Raw genomic sequence first — 15,026 nt, forward strand, 5'->3', positions numbered from 1 at the left:
GTCGCTAGGCTGGTACCTAAAAGTAGCTAAATGTCGCTAAATCTTCCATGGAAAGTCGCTAGCTATTATTCCCAAGTTTCTTGAATGGTAAAATTGTCTGTCTTTCTGCACTAAACGGCTCTTCTGCTTTCTTGTGTTTTTTTAGTGTTTTTGTGTTTTTCAATGTCGCACAACTTAGCAGACAAAGTACACTTGCAAAATTTACAAAATCCTTTTTTATTATCTCCTGGCACCTCCAGAAGCCAATTTTTGTATCTGTCATCTCTGAGCCATTCCTTCCTAAATCGCTGCGAATACTGTGGCTTACCCATTTTCTATTGGGACTATGAAGGGTTCAAATTAATAAACAGCATGCAAACAAGCGGAAACTTTCCTTGATGGTTTTTGGCAAAGCGGGTGAACAGTGTCGGGGCAACTGTATGGAGTCTATGGGTCACCCATGGTGGACGCGGATGAGAAGTTTGGAACCACGCAGGCTTGATAGAATTAATTCTATAAGATGTTTTGCTAATATTCTTTAAAATTTAGCGTATTAATGAAATTCATATTGCATATCTGACAAAAAGGTAAGTTACCCAGGTGCTACAAAGGCGAAGGTAATAGACAAATAAATGACGACACGGCAACATTAGCCATGGACGGGCTGACATCAAGTGATCAGGAAATAGACGTGTCCCTCCTTCTGTACCACGACCCGTTCAAATGTATTAAACTTTTCTTATTATTTATTATCCCTGTAACCCCGTTGCTATATATTATGGCTCGAAATTAGGAAAACTGAGTTTTCATGGACAGTCCAAAAGTATCCAGAAAGTCGCTAGATTTCTGTGGATATCTCTAGATTTGCGACAAGTCGCAAATCGCTCTAAAATGTCGCTAGAACAAAACTAAAAGCTCTAGATCTAGCTACAAAGTCGCTAAGTTGGCAACTCTGAAACCTGTCCGATTTCATCCAGAAATAATGATGTATTTCTAAATGAGTTTACTCATAATTGTTGGGATGATCGTTTCTGGCGAGAAAGATATTTAGCTGAATTATAATAAGATACATACATTCAATATTTCAAACATGAGCACGTAGAAAGTTTATCAGAAATCTTATACGTGAATTAACTGTTAAACTCTGGTAGCAAATTCACGGTTTCGGAGGATGCATTTAATATACTATACTTATTTTTACCCACAATAAGGCATACTAAAATAAAATACGTATCAATACATGTAATACTACATTTCCAAAAATTAACATTTTGAAAGATCAGAATCACATTGAAAAATTGCACGGCCGTTAGCAGAGGCGGGACATTATGAAGTTGTTCGCAGTCATATTTCACTCTGCTAATTTATAACGATGAAACTCATTTAAAAATACATTATTACTTCAGGACGAAATTGGACAGAAATACAACAGCCAATCAGCTGTGACTCATGAGAAGGGGGCGGGGCATCTTTTCTTAGCTGGGAAAAAACGCACGATAGATTCTAGTGAAACGGTACATGATATCTGCAGAGCTTTGGGTCAGTGTCATCAAAAGTGATCACAATCAGCAACTAGAGGATTCCTCGGATACAGAGACAAGAGGAAGATGCCTCTGTCCCCTCCATCCACTAACCATCAACACCTTTAACCAGCAGTGTTAGGCCAACACAAGTAACAGTCACCTCCAGCTCTGGGAAGTACAATATACTAAAGCAATGATTAATCTTGTTAGGAAAAGCTTTATGGCCAAGATTCTTTGGAATAGAGTACAGTATACCTAAGTTTATAACTTGGGAAGATTCTGTGTCAAAATATTTAGGCTAGAACACTTCTCAGATTTTAACATGGGAGGAAATGATGAACACTAGTAAAGATTCCAGGTGCATCTCCTCTTGCAGAAAAGGGGGGGGGGGTAGACACATGTGTAGCTTCTATGCATACCTCTTCTCACAATACCCAAACCACTGTCTGATGACATAGGGATGTCCCCAGATACCTGACAGTATCTAAAGTTTTTCAGATGACACAAAAAAGCAACAACAAAATTAAATAACTTAAGGTTTTTTGGTCATAAAACAAACCACAGGATAAGAAACCTTTTGAATCTTTGAAATATAAATTACAATCGTCATCAGAGCTTGGGTGTGAATATGGGTCACATGGGTCCATTCAGGTCTAACCAAGGTAGAGTTTAGGTGTGTTTGCCTTGGGCCCATTGCACAATAATCGGCATTACAGAATAGCAATTTCCTCACAACTCAATTTTACACAGTATGTTGAATCTGTATTTAGGATAAAATGGCCAGAGTTTGTACACTACCTGTATTAAAAGCCAATATATCTGTTGTCTTACCTTTGACATTACAGCCCTTGAGCTCCAGCCTGAGAGAGATGGCAGAGTAGAAGCTTATAGGGATGATCCTGACATATCTAGCAAAAACAGGTTCTGGAAATAAGTTTGTCACAGGCGTAGAGCTGTCGCTGTTGCCAGTGAATTGCTGTTGAACAGAAAATAAAATTTAAAAAAGGATATTGCATTGAATCTTAAATAAAAGAGAAAAATTAAATTATATATATATATATATATACTTCATTTTAGTCCATATAACACCCAGACTTGAACATATAATCAACAACCTCACCAGCCAGGACTCGAACCCTAGACCTTATGCGTGTGACCAGGGAACACCACCCACCATGCCACAAAGACACTAAAAGCAGTTCTAGACTATGTTATATTTCACACAAAGCCTGTTCATCGAGCTGATGGCGCCGTGAACCTCTCATTGGGAACTGCCCGTGCCATTTATGTGGATGTCAGTAGCATTTTACCCAATCCAGCTGGTATGAGACACAAGGTACCATATATACTTCATTTTTAGTCCATATAACATGCAGACTTTGAACATATAATGAACGACCTCACCAGCCAGGACTCGAACCCTCGACCTACTGTGTGGGACCAGGGAATGCTACCAACCATGCCACAAGGACACTAAAAGCAATCTTAGACAGCGCCATCAGCTCGATGAACAGGCTTTGTGTGAAATATAACAAAGTCTAGGATTACAAATTTTCTTAGCTTTTTCTCAGAAGCATTTGAAGCGGTAGATAATAAGTCATATGATATAATTTATTTAGATTTCAGTAAAGCATTCGATAGAGTCCCTCATGAGAGATTGATAAGGAAGGTAGAAGCACATGGAATAGGTGGATCATTATTAAAATGGATTAGGTCATGGTTAACTGGTAGGAAACAAAGAGTCAGCATAAATGGATTAAAGTCAGACTGGGGTGCGGTCAAAAGCGGAGTTCCCCAGGGATCTGTATTAGGCCCTGTATTTTGTTATATTCATTAATGATCTTGGTTTAGAGTATAACTAATAGGATTAGTAAATTTGCAGATGATACCAAAATGAGTGATAAATTCAGACGGATAATTTTAATACTGATAAATGCAAGGTACTACAGATAGGGAAGACGAATACAAACGTTAAGTATAAACTAGGTAACACGGAAATAGAAAACTCAGATTGTGAAAAAGATCTAGGTGTATTTGTTAGCAACGACTTGAAACCTAGAAAACAATGTATTAGCGTTCGCAACAAGGCAAACAGGATTCTTGGGTTCATATCTAGGGGTGTGAGTAACAGAACTGCTGACGTTATCTTGAAACTTTACCTAGCATTAGTGAGGCCACACATGGATTATGCGGTTCAATTCTGGTGTCCTTATTATAGAATGGACATAGATTCTTTGGAGAGAGTATAAAGAAGAATGACAAAAATGATCCATAATATTAGAAACCTTCCATATGAAGAAAGACTGAAAAGCTTAGGCTTGCATTCATTAGAGAGGCGTAGAGTTAGGGGAGATATGATAGAGGTGTACAAGTGGGTAAGTGGGATTAACAGGGGTAAAATGGAAGATGTTCTGAAGCTCAGTAATAACGAAATAACTAGAACAAATGGCTTTAAATTAGATAAATTCCGATTCAGAAAGGATATAGGCAAGCACTGGTTTGGTAATAGAGTTGTGGATATGTGGAATAGGCTGCAAAAGATTAACTATATAGTGGGATCCCGGGGACGCTAGAGGCTTCAAGACGAAGTTGGATAGGCACATGGAAGTGCTGGGATGGGTGTGAAAGGGATCTGCCCTGTATGGGCCAGTCGGCCTCCTGCAGTATCCCACTTTCTTATGTTCTTATGTTCTTATTAAAAAGGTACCCAAACTATCCAACCAGGAGCGAACTCGTAACAACGGTTTTAAACTAGAAAAATTTAGATTTAGGCGCGAAATAGGTAAACATTGGTTTGGAAATAGAGTAGAAGACGAGTGGAACAAGTTACCAAATATCATCATTAACTCGAATACGCTGGATAGTTTCAAACATAGGTTGGATGGATATATGAGCAATAGGGGTTGGGTGTAAATGGGACTGCCCAGTATGGGTCAATAGGCCCGCTTCAGTTTCCTCCATTCTTATGTTATTATTAGGGGACAGTGGGTGGTGTTGTAGGGTGTGTGTGGGTGGTTGTTGGAGGGTGTGTTTGTGTGGGTGGTGTAGCACAGTGTGGGTGAGAGTGGGGGAGTCAACCCTTTTGGGGAGTGAGGAGGAAAGGGTTTTGCGGTCAGTTTTCTACCCCCCCCCTTCTTCACCCAAGCATGGCTAATTGTAATAGGGAGATGAATTTGATATCATAATGATCCTTAATAAATTCTCTACAAGACGTTTCCAATTTTTTGATGTGATATAGTGATGGGAATTCCATTCTTTTATATATAAAAAATAAAGAAATGTTGAGACCGGAATCAATAAACTGAGGTCTATTTTTGTTAAACACACCATTTTTTATCAAAATAATCCCGAATACTTCATCTAAAAGTTTGATTAAATAAATATATTTTGAAAAAACCTCTATATAATGCGGGCGTGAATAGAGCTGTGATACAGCAAAGAGTTTGGTGTTTTCCAAGAGTAAACAGTGCAGCTTGTAGGAACTATAGTTATTTACGCAAACACCACTGTACAATATTGTTCATATTGTAAATATAATAATGTATACTACTGTATATATTGTACTCATCAGCAGATACTGTCATCTTTAGCCTAGAGTAGGGAGACATTTCACTCAGCAGACTGTAATACATAACTGTAATAACATCTTAGCACTTGTGATAGAGGTTGGGTGAGAGATTATTGAGTCATGTTACTAACCTGATCTGATGCAATGTCAGGTTACCTATTGTTGGGTGGGGGATTAGTGGATCTTATGACCTGAAGATGTCTTGAAGTCTTGAATGATATTATTTTTTACACCTATGAGGTGTATATATATACAGTATTTGTCATGATAATTAAAACTTATTTACCTGCATTTCTCTTTCATACTGACCTTTGCAAATGGAGCATCTTCATCCTTTACATCTGCCCAAGCTGCTCCAGTCTCTGACACCTGAACAGCAAAGACCTCAACAAACTGTTGAAAGTACGGATGTCCCTGTGTCACCACCCCTGTCACCTCCTTCACCTCCTTCAGGTCCACCTGTACAAATTGGTTACAAGCTTATAATTATCTCTTCAATAATTACCTATTAATAATCTAACAAAAGTTACTACACCTGTATACTATTCTGATGGCATTACTAACTTCTGGTAGTGGACTAATACAATATGAAGAATGATGTATTAAAACATCATAAAATGCATAACACAATTTTTTTTTTTTTGATAACCCAAAGAAAATGTGCTGAGTATTTTGGACGTATAGGCATCTCCACACTATGGAATCTCTGGTTATGGGATTTTGAAATTAAGACCACAATTTTGGATTACAGAAAAAAACTCACCCTTGCAGAAATTGGGTAAATTTTTTAAATAAAAAAATCACAATTTAGGCAAAAGTTTTACCAAAATTGTAAAAAGTATTTTATGTGGATTCTCTGTGGTAGCCACAAAGCAGTTGGAAGGTTGCTCACCTCCCCAGTCGCCAGCAACCACCACAACAATGGCACTGCTCAATTAGAATTCTTTCCTCGGCTTGTGTTCAGTTCTGCATCTGTGTTCAAGACTGTATTCGCCCTTACGGAATTGACGAGTTGACAGTCGGAATTTTTTCGTAAGATGGCAGGTAAATTGGTCAATAAAACGCTTCAATTCACTATGGCAATGATATTTTAACATAAATTAGGCCAAAAAGTGTAAAAATTAAGGGTTAAAGTTGCTAAAAAGTCACGTGACTGTGAAACGCTCTGTGATTGGTTGTGACGTCACTGGTTCCATAGATCTGCAGAGAAGGAGCATAGAGGCAGCCAGTTGCAGTGTATATCCATTAGTATGTGATGTTTACCAGCAAAATTGCAGGACTTGTGGCCATGTACAATGTTGATATACACAGGCATACCTTATTTTTAGGTTAAGATAAACTACTTCTCAAGTATCATCGTGTGTGTTTACTTGCTGGGTGCCCAAATGATGCAAAAGACCGATAACTCCAACATGGAAGTTTTCATCACTGTTCTCTATTTCATGTCTGGAAATGTAAGTTTTCGTCACTGATGTCTATATTTAATGTTGTGGGAGGACTATGGACGATCATGGCCAGAGTGAGATGATCAGACGACAGATGTAATTAATGTGCGTCAAAGCTGGGTGGCGGAGTTCTTGATTATACTCTACAATCATAAAGACATCTACTTTAGGTTAATTTCTTTCATATCTGCCTTGATGAACCCTGGAAGTAGTTTCTCGGCTGATCGGCTCTAAATAAATATGATTGGATAATTAATTGTGCTCTACTGTGCAACACAGTAATGCTATATTGAATATATAAATATTACTAAGCACATTAACTAACTGCCCATACTACAAACTTCATAATATAAACATTCCAAACAATATTGGTATTATTTTGGATTTGGTCATCTGGGGAACCTTAAGGTTCTAACTATGGAATTAAATCATTTAAACAATAAGACACATTATCTCTACGGGATTCCTGTCGCAAAACATTTTTCGGTCGCATAAGAAAATACAGGTCATATGTTAGGTTAGGTTTGGTTAGGTATGATAAGTAATATTATAAGTTATAAGGTAAGCTTAAGGGGGGGGGGGGAAGTAACTCATAACTAGTGATTTCCGATAGAAATGAAGGTCTGAATCGTTCATAACACATCACAAACCATCAGAAAAAATCATAGTCTGCATGTCTAAGTACAGGGATGACCAAAACTTAAAATATACCCAATACTGTATAGCCTATCTCGAATCTAAGCATCCAAATACTTATGGTAGCTAAAGTAAAATTTTACCGATTAATTAATATAAATGATGATATATCCCAGTGGTTCATTAGTGAATTATCAAAACGATAACAGCAATATGTTGTCATGTTTACCTAGCATCAGGCATTATCAAAAACAAAGTCCAGACAATGTCATTACTTCTAAATTGATTCACATCTCCATCAGTACGCCGTCTGCAGGGTATGTGGTAACGTCATTGCAAATGGCGGCCGTTTCCAGAGAAATAAACTTATCTCGACTATTATAGCAGGACTTTAAACTTTTAATACAAATTATGGCAGCGTGTATTTCTTGTGTTTATCCAGAACCGTCAACTCATTAATTATGGTTAATTAATTAAGATTTTCAAAAGAAAAAATCGCTATATAGAACTGTGTATCCTTATTAAAGATGAGTGGAAAAATACCATGAAATTCAAGTGAAAGCAGTGGTGATAAAAAATTCCATAAATGAATTACATTGGACATTAAACGTGATGTTTTAAGGAGGTAACTCCCAGTAACTCTAATTCCACAACCTTACCTCACCACCTTATACAACACTCAACATTGTGTCTGGTAAGTAAGCTTCGAGTGTTTTGTTCATTTAATATCATGTTATATCATGAATGACTGATTGAATGTGGTTAAAACTGTATTATTTCATACATACTTGTGCTAGTGCCACGTTTTTGGGGCTCAAAAAATTTCTGTAGGAATGAGCCTCAACTTGTATAATGGAAGTATACGGGGAAAATTGGTTTCGAGTTACAGAAATATTTTCAGGAATGGAACCCTTCCGTAACTCGGGGGATGCCAGTATACTATACAGAGGCCATTTAGAAATGCCTATTATTACTGAAAAAAATATGTGAATGTTAAAATATATGGAACTGTTGGAAAATACTGAAGTGCTGAACATACTGCAGTGATAAGACCACTGTAAATGAGTTCCAAGGACTGAAAAATTTTCTAATACAGCAATACAATTTCTAAATATGCATATAATTGACAAACGAAGTTTCACTGTGATATACTACAGATTAATTACCATTATTTTACATAAAAATAAAGTTTCAGTACAATGAACTTTGAATTTCATAAAATTATTTTACATATACTAAAGCTAAAAACAAGTCACAAATAAATACTCTGAAATTAATATATCTATAATAAATTTCTTGATCTGCAGTACTAAATGAATGAGAACAAAATTATTATAATATGGAGTATTTGAGCATTGTGCATCACTGTGAATTTTTCTCGTGTAATGTTTAGAACTTTGTGTTATTGTACACTCAATTTATGAGTGACTGTGCTTTGTTTTATTTAGAAAAACCTCGAAGTTATTTTTTTTTATCCTGTGGAAGAAATTGAGGTACTGACACAGACATATTGAGGTACTGACACAGACATATTGAGGTATCCCAAATGGAACCTGGCCTGTATACAGCTATGTTTAGAAGTACCTTGTGTAATGTATTCAAATAAATTTTTAAACTACTGTATGTCTCACCAACGATCAGTTAAGCTACACCTGTATCCATCACTCCCAACTTTCTGTGAGAGGAGGTACACATGGAATATATATCAGCGTTCATCACTCCCTCCTCTCTACAAGAGGTTACACACAAAGCTTGTGCCAGTGTCCTTCCTTCTATGAGGGGAGAGCTTAATAGGCACAAGTCTAGAAATAAACAACATAATAAATGTTCATTATCATTCCCAACAATATCTAAGTCAGCGTATAGAGAAGTGGCCCAAATTTTTAAAGATTAATTCATGATACTTAAGGGTTTCCTGTACCTTCTATATCGGGATATCACAAGAGGAGACTAGAGGTGATGCTACACCAGACACCAGAATAATTATACAGAGGCTCTGAAAATGTTAGCCCCTCCTCAGGATGTGAGGAAGCTGGGACAAAAGCAGGAGAACAAATCTCGCTCACTCAGGATCACACTAGTGAGTGAGGATAAGAAATGGGAAGTTATTTGGCAGGCAAAAAACTTAGCAAGAAGCAATGAATTTCAGAATACAGTATATTCATACACCCAGATCGCACAGTAATGCAGTGGTAACAGCACACAAAACTCTTGTACTGCTTGAAGCATATGAGGGAGGAGTCGATGAGGAACAAGGACACACGTGCATGGGTTATATACAAAGGGAAGGTAGTGGAAGTAAGACCATCAGTACAGAGCCAGGAGACAGCGGGATACTACCAGCCCGCTCTACATCCCACCCAGGAGGAGGCAAGTGCCATGTAAACAATGTCATCTCTGACCACACCCTACAAAATACAATAGTAATATTTCTGTTAGACAGAATTCCCCAACCCCGGAACTCTTCGATAGCCAGAATTGAATTTTTTTTTCAGAAAATCGTGCCCAAGGCCTGAATTTGTCCAGAAAATTCCAGCTTTAAGAACTATTTTCTGAGGGACACATTTTCCAGAAACTCCAAGAAAAATTTTCTGGTACCCAGAAAATTCCGCAGATTGGGGCCATTTTTCCGGGTTCGAGAGATGATGTAATGGGAAATTTCTGGAACTTCCGAGAACATTTTTCCATTACTCGGAAAATTCCGAGGATGAGGGATTTTTTCCGGCTTTGTGAGTCGTCTCGCAACACGGAAATTTCTCATTCCCGGAAGTGCTCTACATCAATTGTTCCTGCTAACTAGGATATCACTTATTTAGTAAACACTGCAGCTGCTGAGAATGGACTAAGGCCGCAGTCCCTATCAAGATCAGAGACGTTACCGAGAACAAATTCCGGCTGGAAACTCATGTACATAAATAATCATATATTCCTTCATAAGAGAGAGGAGTTTGAACCACTGCTGAAGGTACCTCAGCCCAATATAGTAGGTGCTGTAGAACTGTTGTACAAGAACAAGAGAATTAACCTGGAGGAATGCAAGTTCATTATAGATGGATATGACTCATTACGAACCTTTCTCAAGCAACTTGCAAGAGGGGTGTTGTTATCTATGCTAGGCAAGACCTTAAGAGCCAGCCAGATGAGGGTGTGGGGAGAGGATGTTTTTGAAAAATCCAAGTGGTGTAAAATTAAATTAAAGGGTGAATCTACAGATCCCCAAACTGTAGCTTATTAAACCAAAGGAACTTTAGAGCCCTAATTAACAATGCACGGAGTTCAACCCTAGCCATCTTCTTGCCATGGGGGACTTTAACTATGGCGACATCAATTGGAGAAATGAAACCACACCAAATGACCTTAATAACCCTGCTACTCTTTTTGTAAAAAATCTGAGAGACAATTTTCTCTTCCATCATGTTAAGATCCAACTCATTACAGAGGGAAACAAGCATCCAAACCACTGCTGAATATCATGACTAGTAGAGTGGCCCATTTGATGGATAAATTGCCAAAACCCAAGACCAAACCCAGTGCTTCTAGCAATACGAGGGGACCCCTACACATAAATGCGGCGGTCGACAAAGTTAAGAAGAAACCAGAAATTCAAGGCGTGGGTTAGGTCAAACAATGAGCAAGACAGAAGGATGTATGAAAGAGCCAGGAACCAAGCCAAGACAGAGTGTAGAATGGCTGAAAAGGAGTTCCAGAGGCTGGTTGCAAGCGAGGTCAAGTCAAACTCAATGGCATTTTACCGCTATGCAAAGTCGAAATTAAAAACGCGAGTAGGAGTATCAGTCCTGAGGCTTGAAGATGGTAGTTATGCCGATTCTGACCAGGACAAACCTGAGGCATTGAACAGCTTCTTTACCTCGGTGTTCACAAGAGAGGATGCGATTAACCTTCCTGCATTTGAGGACAGACAGTTCGAAACAGCACTGACCCACATTGTGTTCACAGAAGAGGGTATGAGAAATAAACTGTCAAAGCTAAAGGTCCATAAGAGTCCCGGCCCTAACATGGTGCATCCCAGAGTGCTAAGAGAGTTGTGCAACGAGCTTGCCGAGCCCCTGAAGATCCTGTTCTGTAAATGGCTGGATGAACAAAAGGTCCCCAGTGATTGGAAAATGGCTTATGTGGGTCCTATCTTCAAGAAGGGCGATCGTCACTCTACGAACAACTAAAGACCAGCATAGTATGTAAAGTACTTGAGCGCATTATCAGAGAATCCACGATGAAACATCTACTACGAACAACCTTGTAAAGGATTGCCAACACGGATTTTATGCCAGGGCGCTCCTGCTTAACACAATTACTCTAGGTAATGGATATTTGGACCCAATTCTGGAACAGGGTGGTAATTTCGACAATATCTACCTAGATTTTGCCAAGGCTTTCGACATTGTACCCCCACGAAAGGTTGAAAATTAAACTGGAAGGGTACGGAATTCGGGGAAATGTCCTCGCGTGGATAGAAGACTTTCTACATAACCGCAAGCAGTGTGTGGTGATTAATAGCATGAAATCATCATCTGTATCTGTCACAAGCGGGGTAGAGGGAAGTGTATTGGGCCCGCTGATGTTTGTTTGTTTGTTCCATAAATGACATGCCAGAAGCTATACACTCCAAATGGATGACGGCAAGTTATTTTGGGAAATCAAGAACCAAGCAGACTGTGAAGAGCTGTAGAAGGATCTCTGTGAGCTCCAAGAATGGTCGAAGAAATGGCTGCTGAGATTCACTGTCACGCAGTGTAAGAGGATGCACCTGGGGCGTACCAACGGTAAGGAGGCGTATCATATGTCCCAACGGGATGAAGAAACTGCACTATTTGAGACTGAATGTGTGAAGGACCTACAGGTAGATGTGTATGTTGGCAATGAGCTGAAGTTCTCGGGCCATTGCGAGAAGAAGGTAAATCAGGCAAATAAATCATTAGGTCTTATAAGAAGGTCGTTCATATATCTATACGGTCCGTCCCTCGTAACGATCTTCAAGAGTAAAGTGCTTTCCCATCTGGAGTACTGTCACCCCGTCTGGTCCCCGAGATATACAAGGGACTGTCAGTTGATTGAAAATGTTCCCAGACTTGGGAACCTCAACTACCCTGAGAGATAGGAGCGCCTTAACTTGCCTAGCTTATACTACAGTCGGGCAAGGGGCGACCTAATTGAGGTATATAAGCATCTCAAGGGGCACTACTCAGTCGAGTGTCCTTACCTGGATCTGACGGACGCTTGCCCCACAAGGGGTCACAGCTCAAGGTTGAAGAAGCCGCAGGTCCAGAAAACTGTGAGGGGTAACTTTTTCCGAGTGAGTGTTGTGAACTCTTGGAACAATTTGCCAGAGAGTGTGGTGACGGACCCAAGTGTGATCTCTTTCAAGACCAGACTTGACCAACACTGGAGCAGGTTCAGGTACATTCAGGAGCCGGTGCATGCCCAGTACTTGCCAACAGTGTGTAACCGAGACTTGACCGATAACCGAAGCGGATAACGAGCCGATCGGTGGTGAAGAGAATAAAAGTAAAAGTAAGTAAATAACTAACTAGGACGGTATGGTGGCCAAGTTGGAACACCACGCAATGTTGTCCTTCAGATTTAAATTATTTGGTTAATGAAAAAACCAGGCCAAAGTTCAAATATTACAAGGGTAATTACGACGGGATGAGGGAGGAGATGAGGGGTATCCACTGGTCTGACTCACTAAAGTATAGACACTACTCTCAATATCATAGCCAGTAAAGTGAACCATTTCATCGATAAATATGTACCCAAGACCAAACCCAGTGCCTCCAGGAATACAAGGAGACTGCTGCACATGAATCATGCGGCGGTCGACAAAGTTAAGAAGAAAATTCAGAAATTTGAGATGTAGGTTAGGACAGGAGGATGTATGCCAGATCTAGGAACCAAGCAAAGATAGAGTGTAGAAGAGCTACGCAAATTCGAAGTTAAAAACGCGAGTAGGCGTATCGGACCTGAGGCTTGAAGATGGTAGTTATGCAGATTCTGACCAGGATAAGGCGGAAGTGAAAAACAAATTCTTTTCCTCTGTGTTCACAAGAAAGGGTGCGAAATCTTCCTGCAATTGAGGATAGTGCTACCCACATTATGTTCTCAGAAGAGGGTGTAAGAAATAAATTGTCAAAGTTCAAATGAATCCCGGACCTGACATGGCGCATCCCAGAGTGTTAAGACAGTTGTGCAATAAAGCTTGTTGAGCCCCTTAAGATTCTGTTCTGTAAATGCCTGGAAAGCAAAAGGTCCCTAGTGATTGGAAAATGGCTTATGTAAGTCCTATCTTCAAGAAGGGCGATAGTTACTCCACGAATAATTATAGACCAGTGAGCCTGATCAGCATAGTATGTAAAGTACTAGAGAGCATAATAAGAGATGTCATGATGGAACATCTACTACGAAACAACCTTGTAAAGGATTGCCAACACAGTTTTATGTCGGGACACACTCCTGTTTAACACATTTACTCAAGGTAATGGATGTTGGACGCAAATGCTGGAACAGGTCGGCAAGATTGACAATATGTACCTAGATATTGCCAAGTCTTTCAACAGCGTACCCCATGAAAGGCTGAGAATTAAACTTGGAGGGTACGGTATTCTGGGGAAGTGTCCTAGCGTGGATCAGAGACTTTTTGCATGATCGCAAGCTGTGTGTGGTGATTAATGGTATGAAATCGTCATGTGTATCCGTGACACGCGGGGTACCAAAGGGCAGTGTATTGGACCTGTTGTTCTGTTTATCTCATAAATGACATGCCTGAAGCTGTACACTCCATAAGAATGTTTGTGCACGATGCCACGATATTTAGGGAAATTAAGAACCAAGCACCCTGTGAAGAACTGCAGAAAGATCTCTGTGAGCTTCAAGAAAGGTCAAAGAAATGGCTGCTAAGATTCAATGTCACGAAGTGTAAGAGGATGCACCTGGGTCGTACCAACGGTAAGGAGGCGTTTCTTATGTCTCAAAGGTATGAAGAAACTGCATTAATAGAGTCTGAATGCAAAAAGGACCTGGGTGTGTATGTTGACAATGAAATGAAGTTCTTGGGCCATTTTGAGAGGGGGTGAATCTAGCAACTAAATGATTCGGTCATATACAAACATCGTTCAGATATCTAGAGGGTCCGTCCCTCGTAACGATTTTCAAGAGTGAAGTGCTTCCCTGCCTCGAGTACTGTCACCCCATCTGGTCCCCGAGGTATATTAGGGACTGTCAGTCGATTAAAAATGTCCAAAGGAGGGCCACCAGCCTGGTACCTGCACTTCGGCACCTCAGCTATCCAGAGAGATAAGAGCGCCTGCAACTGCCTACCTTATACTACAGACGGGCAATAAGTGACCTAATTGAGGTGTATAAACATATCAAAGGGCACTACTCAGTTGAGTGTCCATACCTGGAGGTGGCGTATGCCCACCCCACAAGGGATCACAGCTCAAGGTTGAAGAAGCCACAAGTCCAGAAAACTGTGAGGGCGAACTTTTTCGAAGTGAGAATTGTGAACTCTTGGAACAACCTGTCAGAGCGGGTTGTGACAGCACCGAGTATGAGCTATTTCAAGGCCAGACTTGACCAACACTGGAGCAGGTTCCGAAACATTCAGGAGCTTGTACATGCCCAGAACATGCCAACAGTGCGTAACAGAGACGTGACCAACTGCCCAAGCAGCTAACGAGCCGATCAGTGGAGAAGAGTATAAAAGTAAAAAAGTCACTGTTGGTGTTGAAAATTTATATTAAAGAAACTAATTATTCTATGTATGTGCTGTACCATTATAGGTACAGGGTATTAGTTCTGTTTACTTCTATTATGTTCCATAAAACTTTTTCCTAAAATAGGTCTCAAGTGTCACTTTAT

The 15,026-nt window shown here is 39.8% G+C and overlaps 1 protein-coding gene across 1 annotated transcript in view; it reads right to left on the reverse strand.

The window, feature by feature from the left end:
* The window catches only part of LOC121859369, a 532,182-nt gene that overhangs the window by 253,995 nt on the left and 263,161 nt on the right, over window positions 1-15,026 (reverse strand). The window contains exons 39-40 of the mRNA XM_042356146.1: window positions 5,380-5,529; window positions 2,334-2,478 (exon numbers count right to left, since the gene is read on the reverse strand). Of these exons, the coding sequence (XP_042212080.1) occupies window positions 2,334-2,478; window positions 5,380-5,529 (295 nt within the window). The remainder of the gene's footprint in view (window positions 1-2,333; window positions 2,479-5,379; window positions 5,530-15,026) is intronic.

The sequence above is a fragment of the Homarus americanus genome, unplaced genomic scaffold (genome assembly GCF_018991925.1).
Source record: "Homarus americanus isolate GMGI-L3 unplaced genomic scaffold, GMGI_Hamer_2.0 scaffold7626, whole genome shotgun sequence".
NCBI classification, from domain to species: domain Eukaryota; kingdom Metazoa; phylum Arthropoda; class Malacostraca; order Decapoda; family Nephropidae; genus Homarus; species Homarus americanus.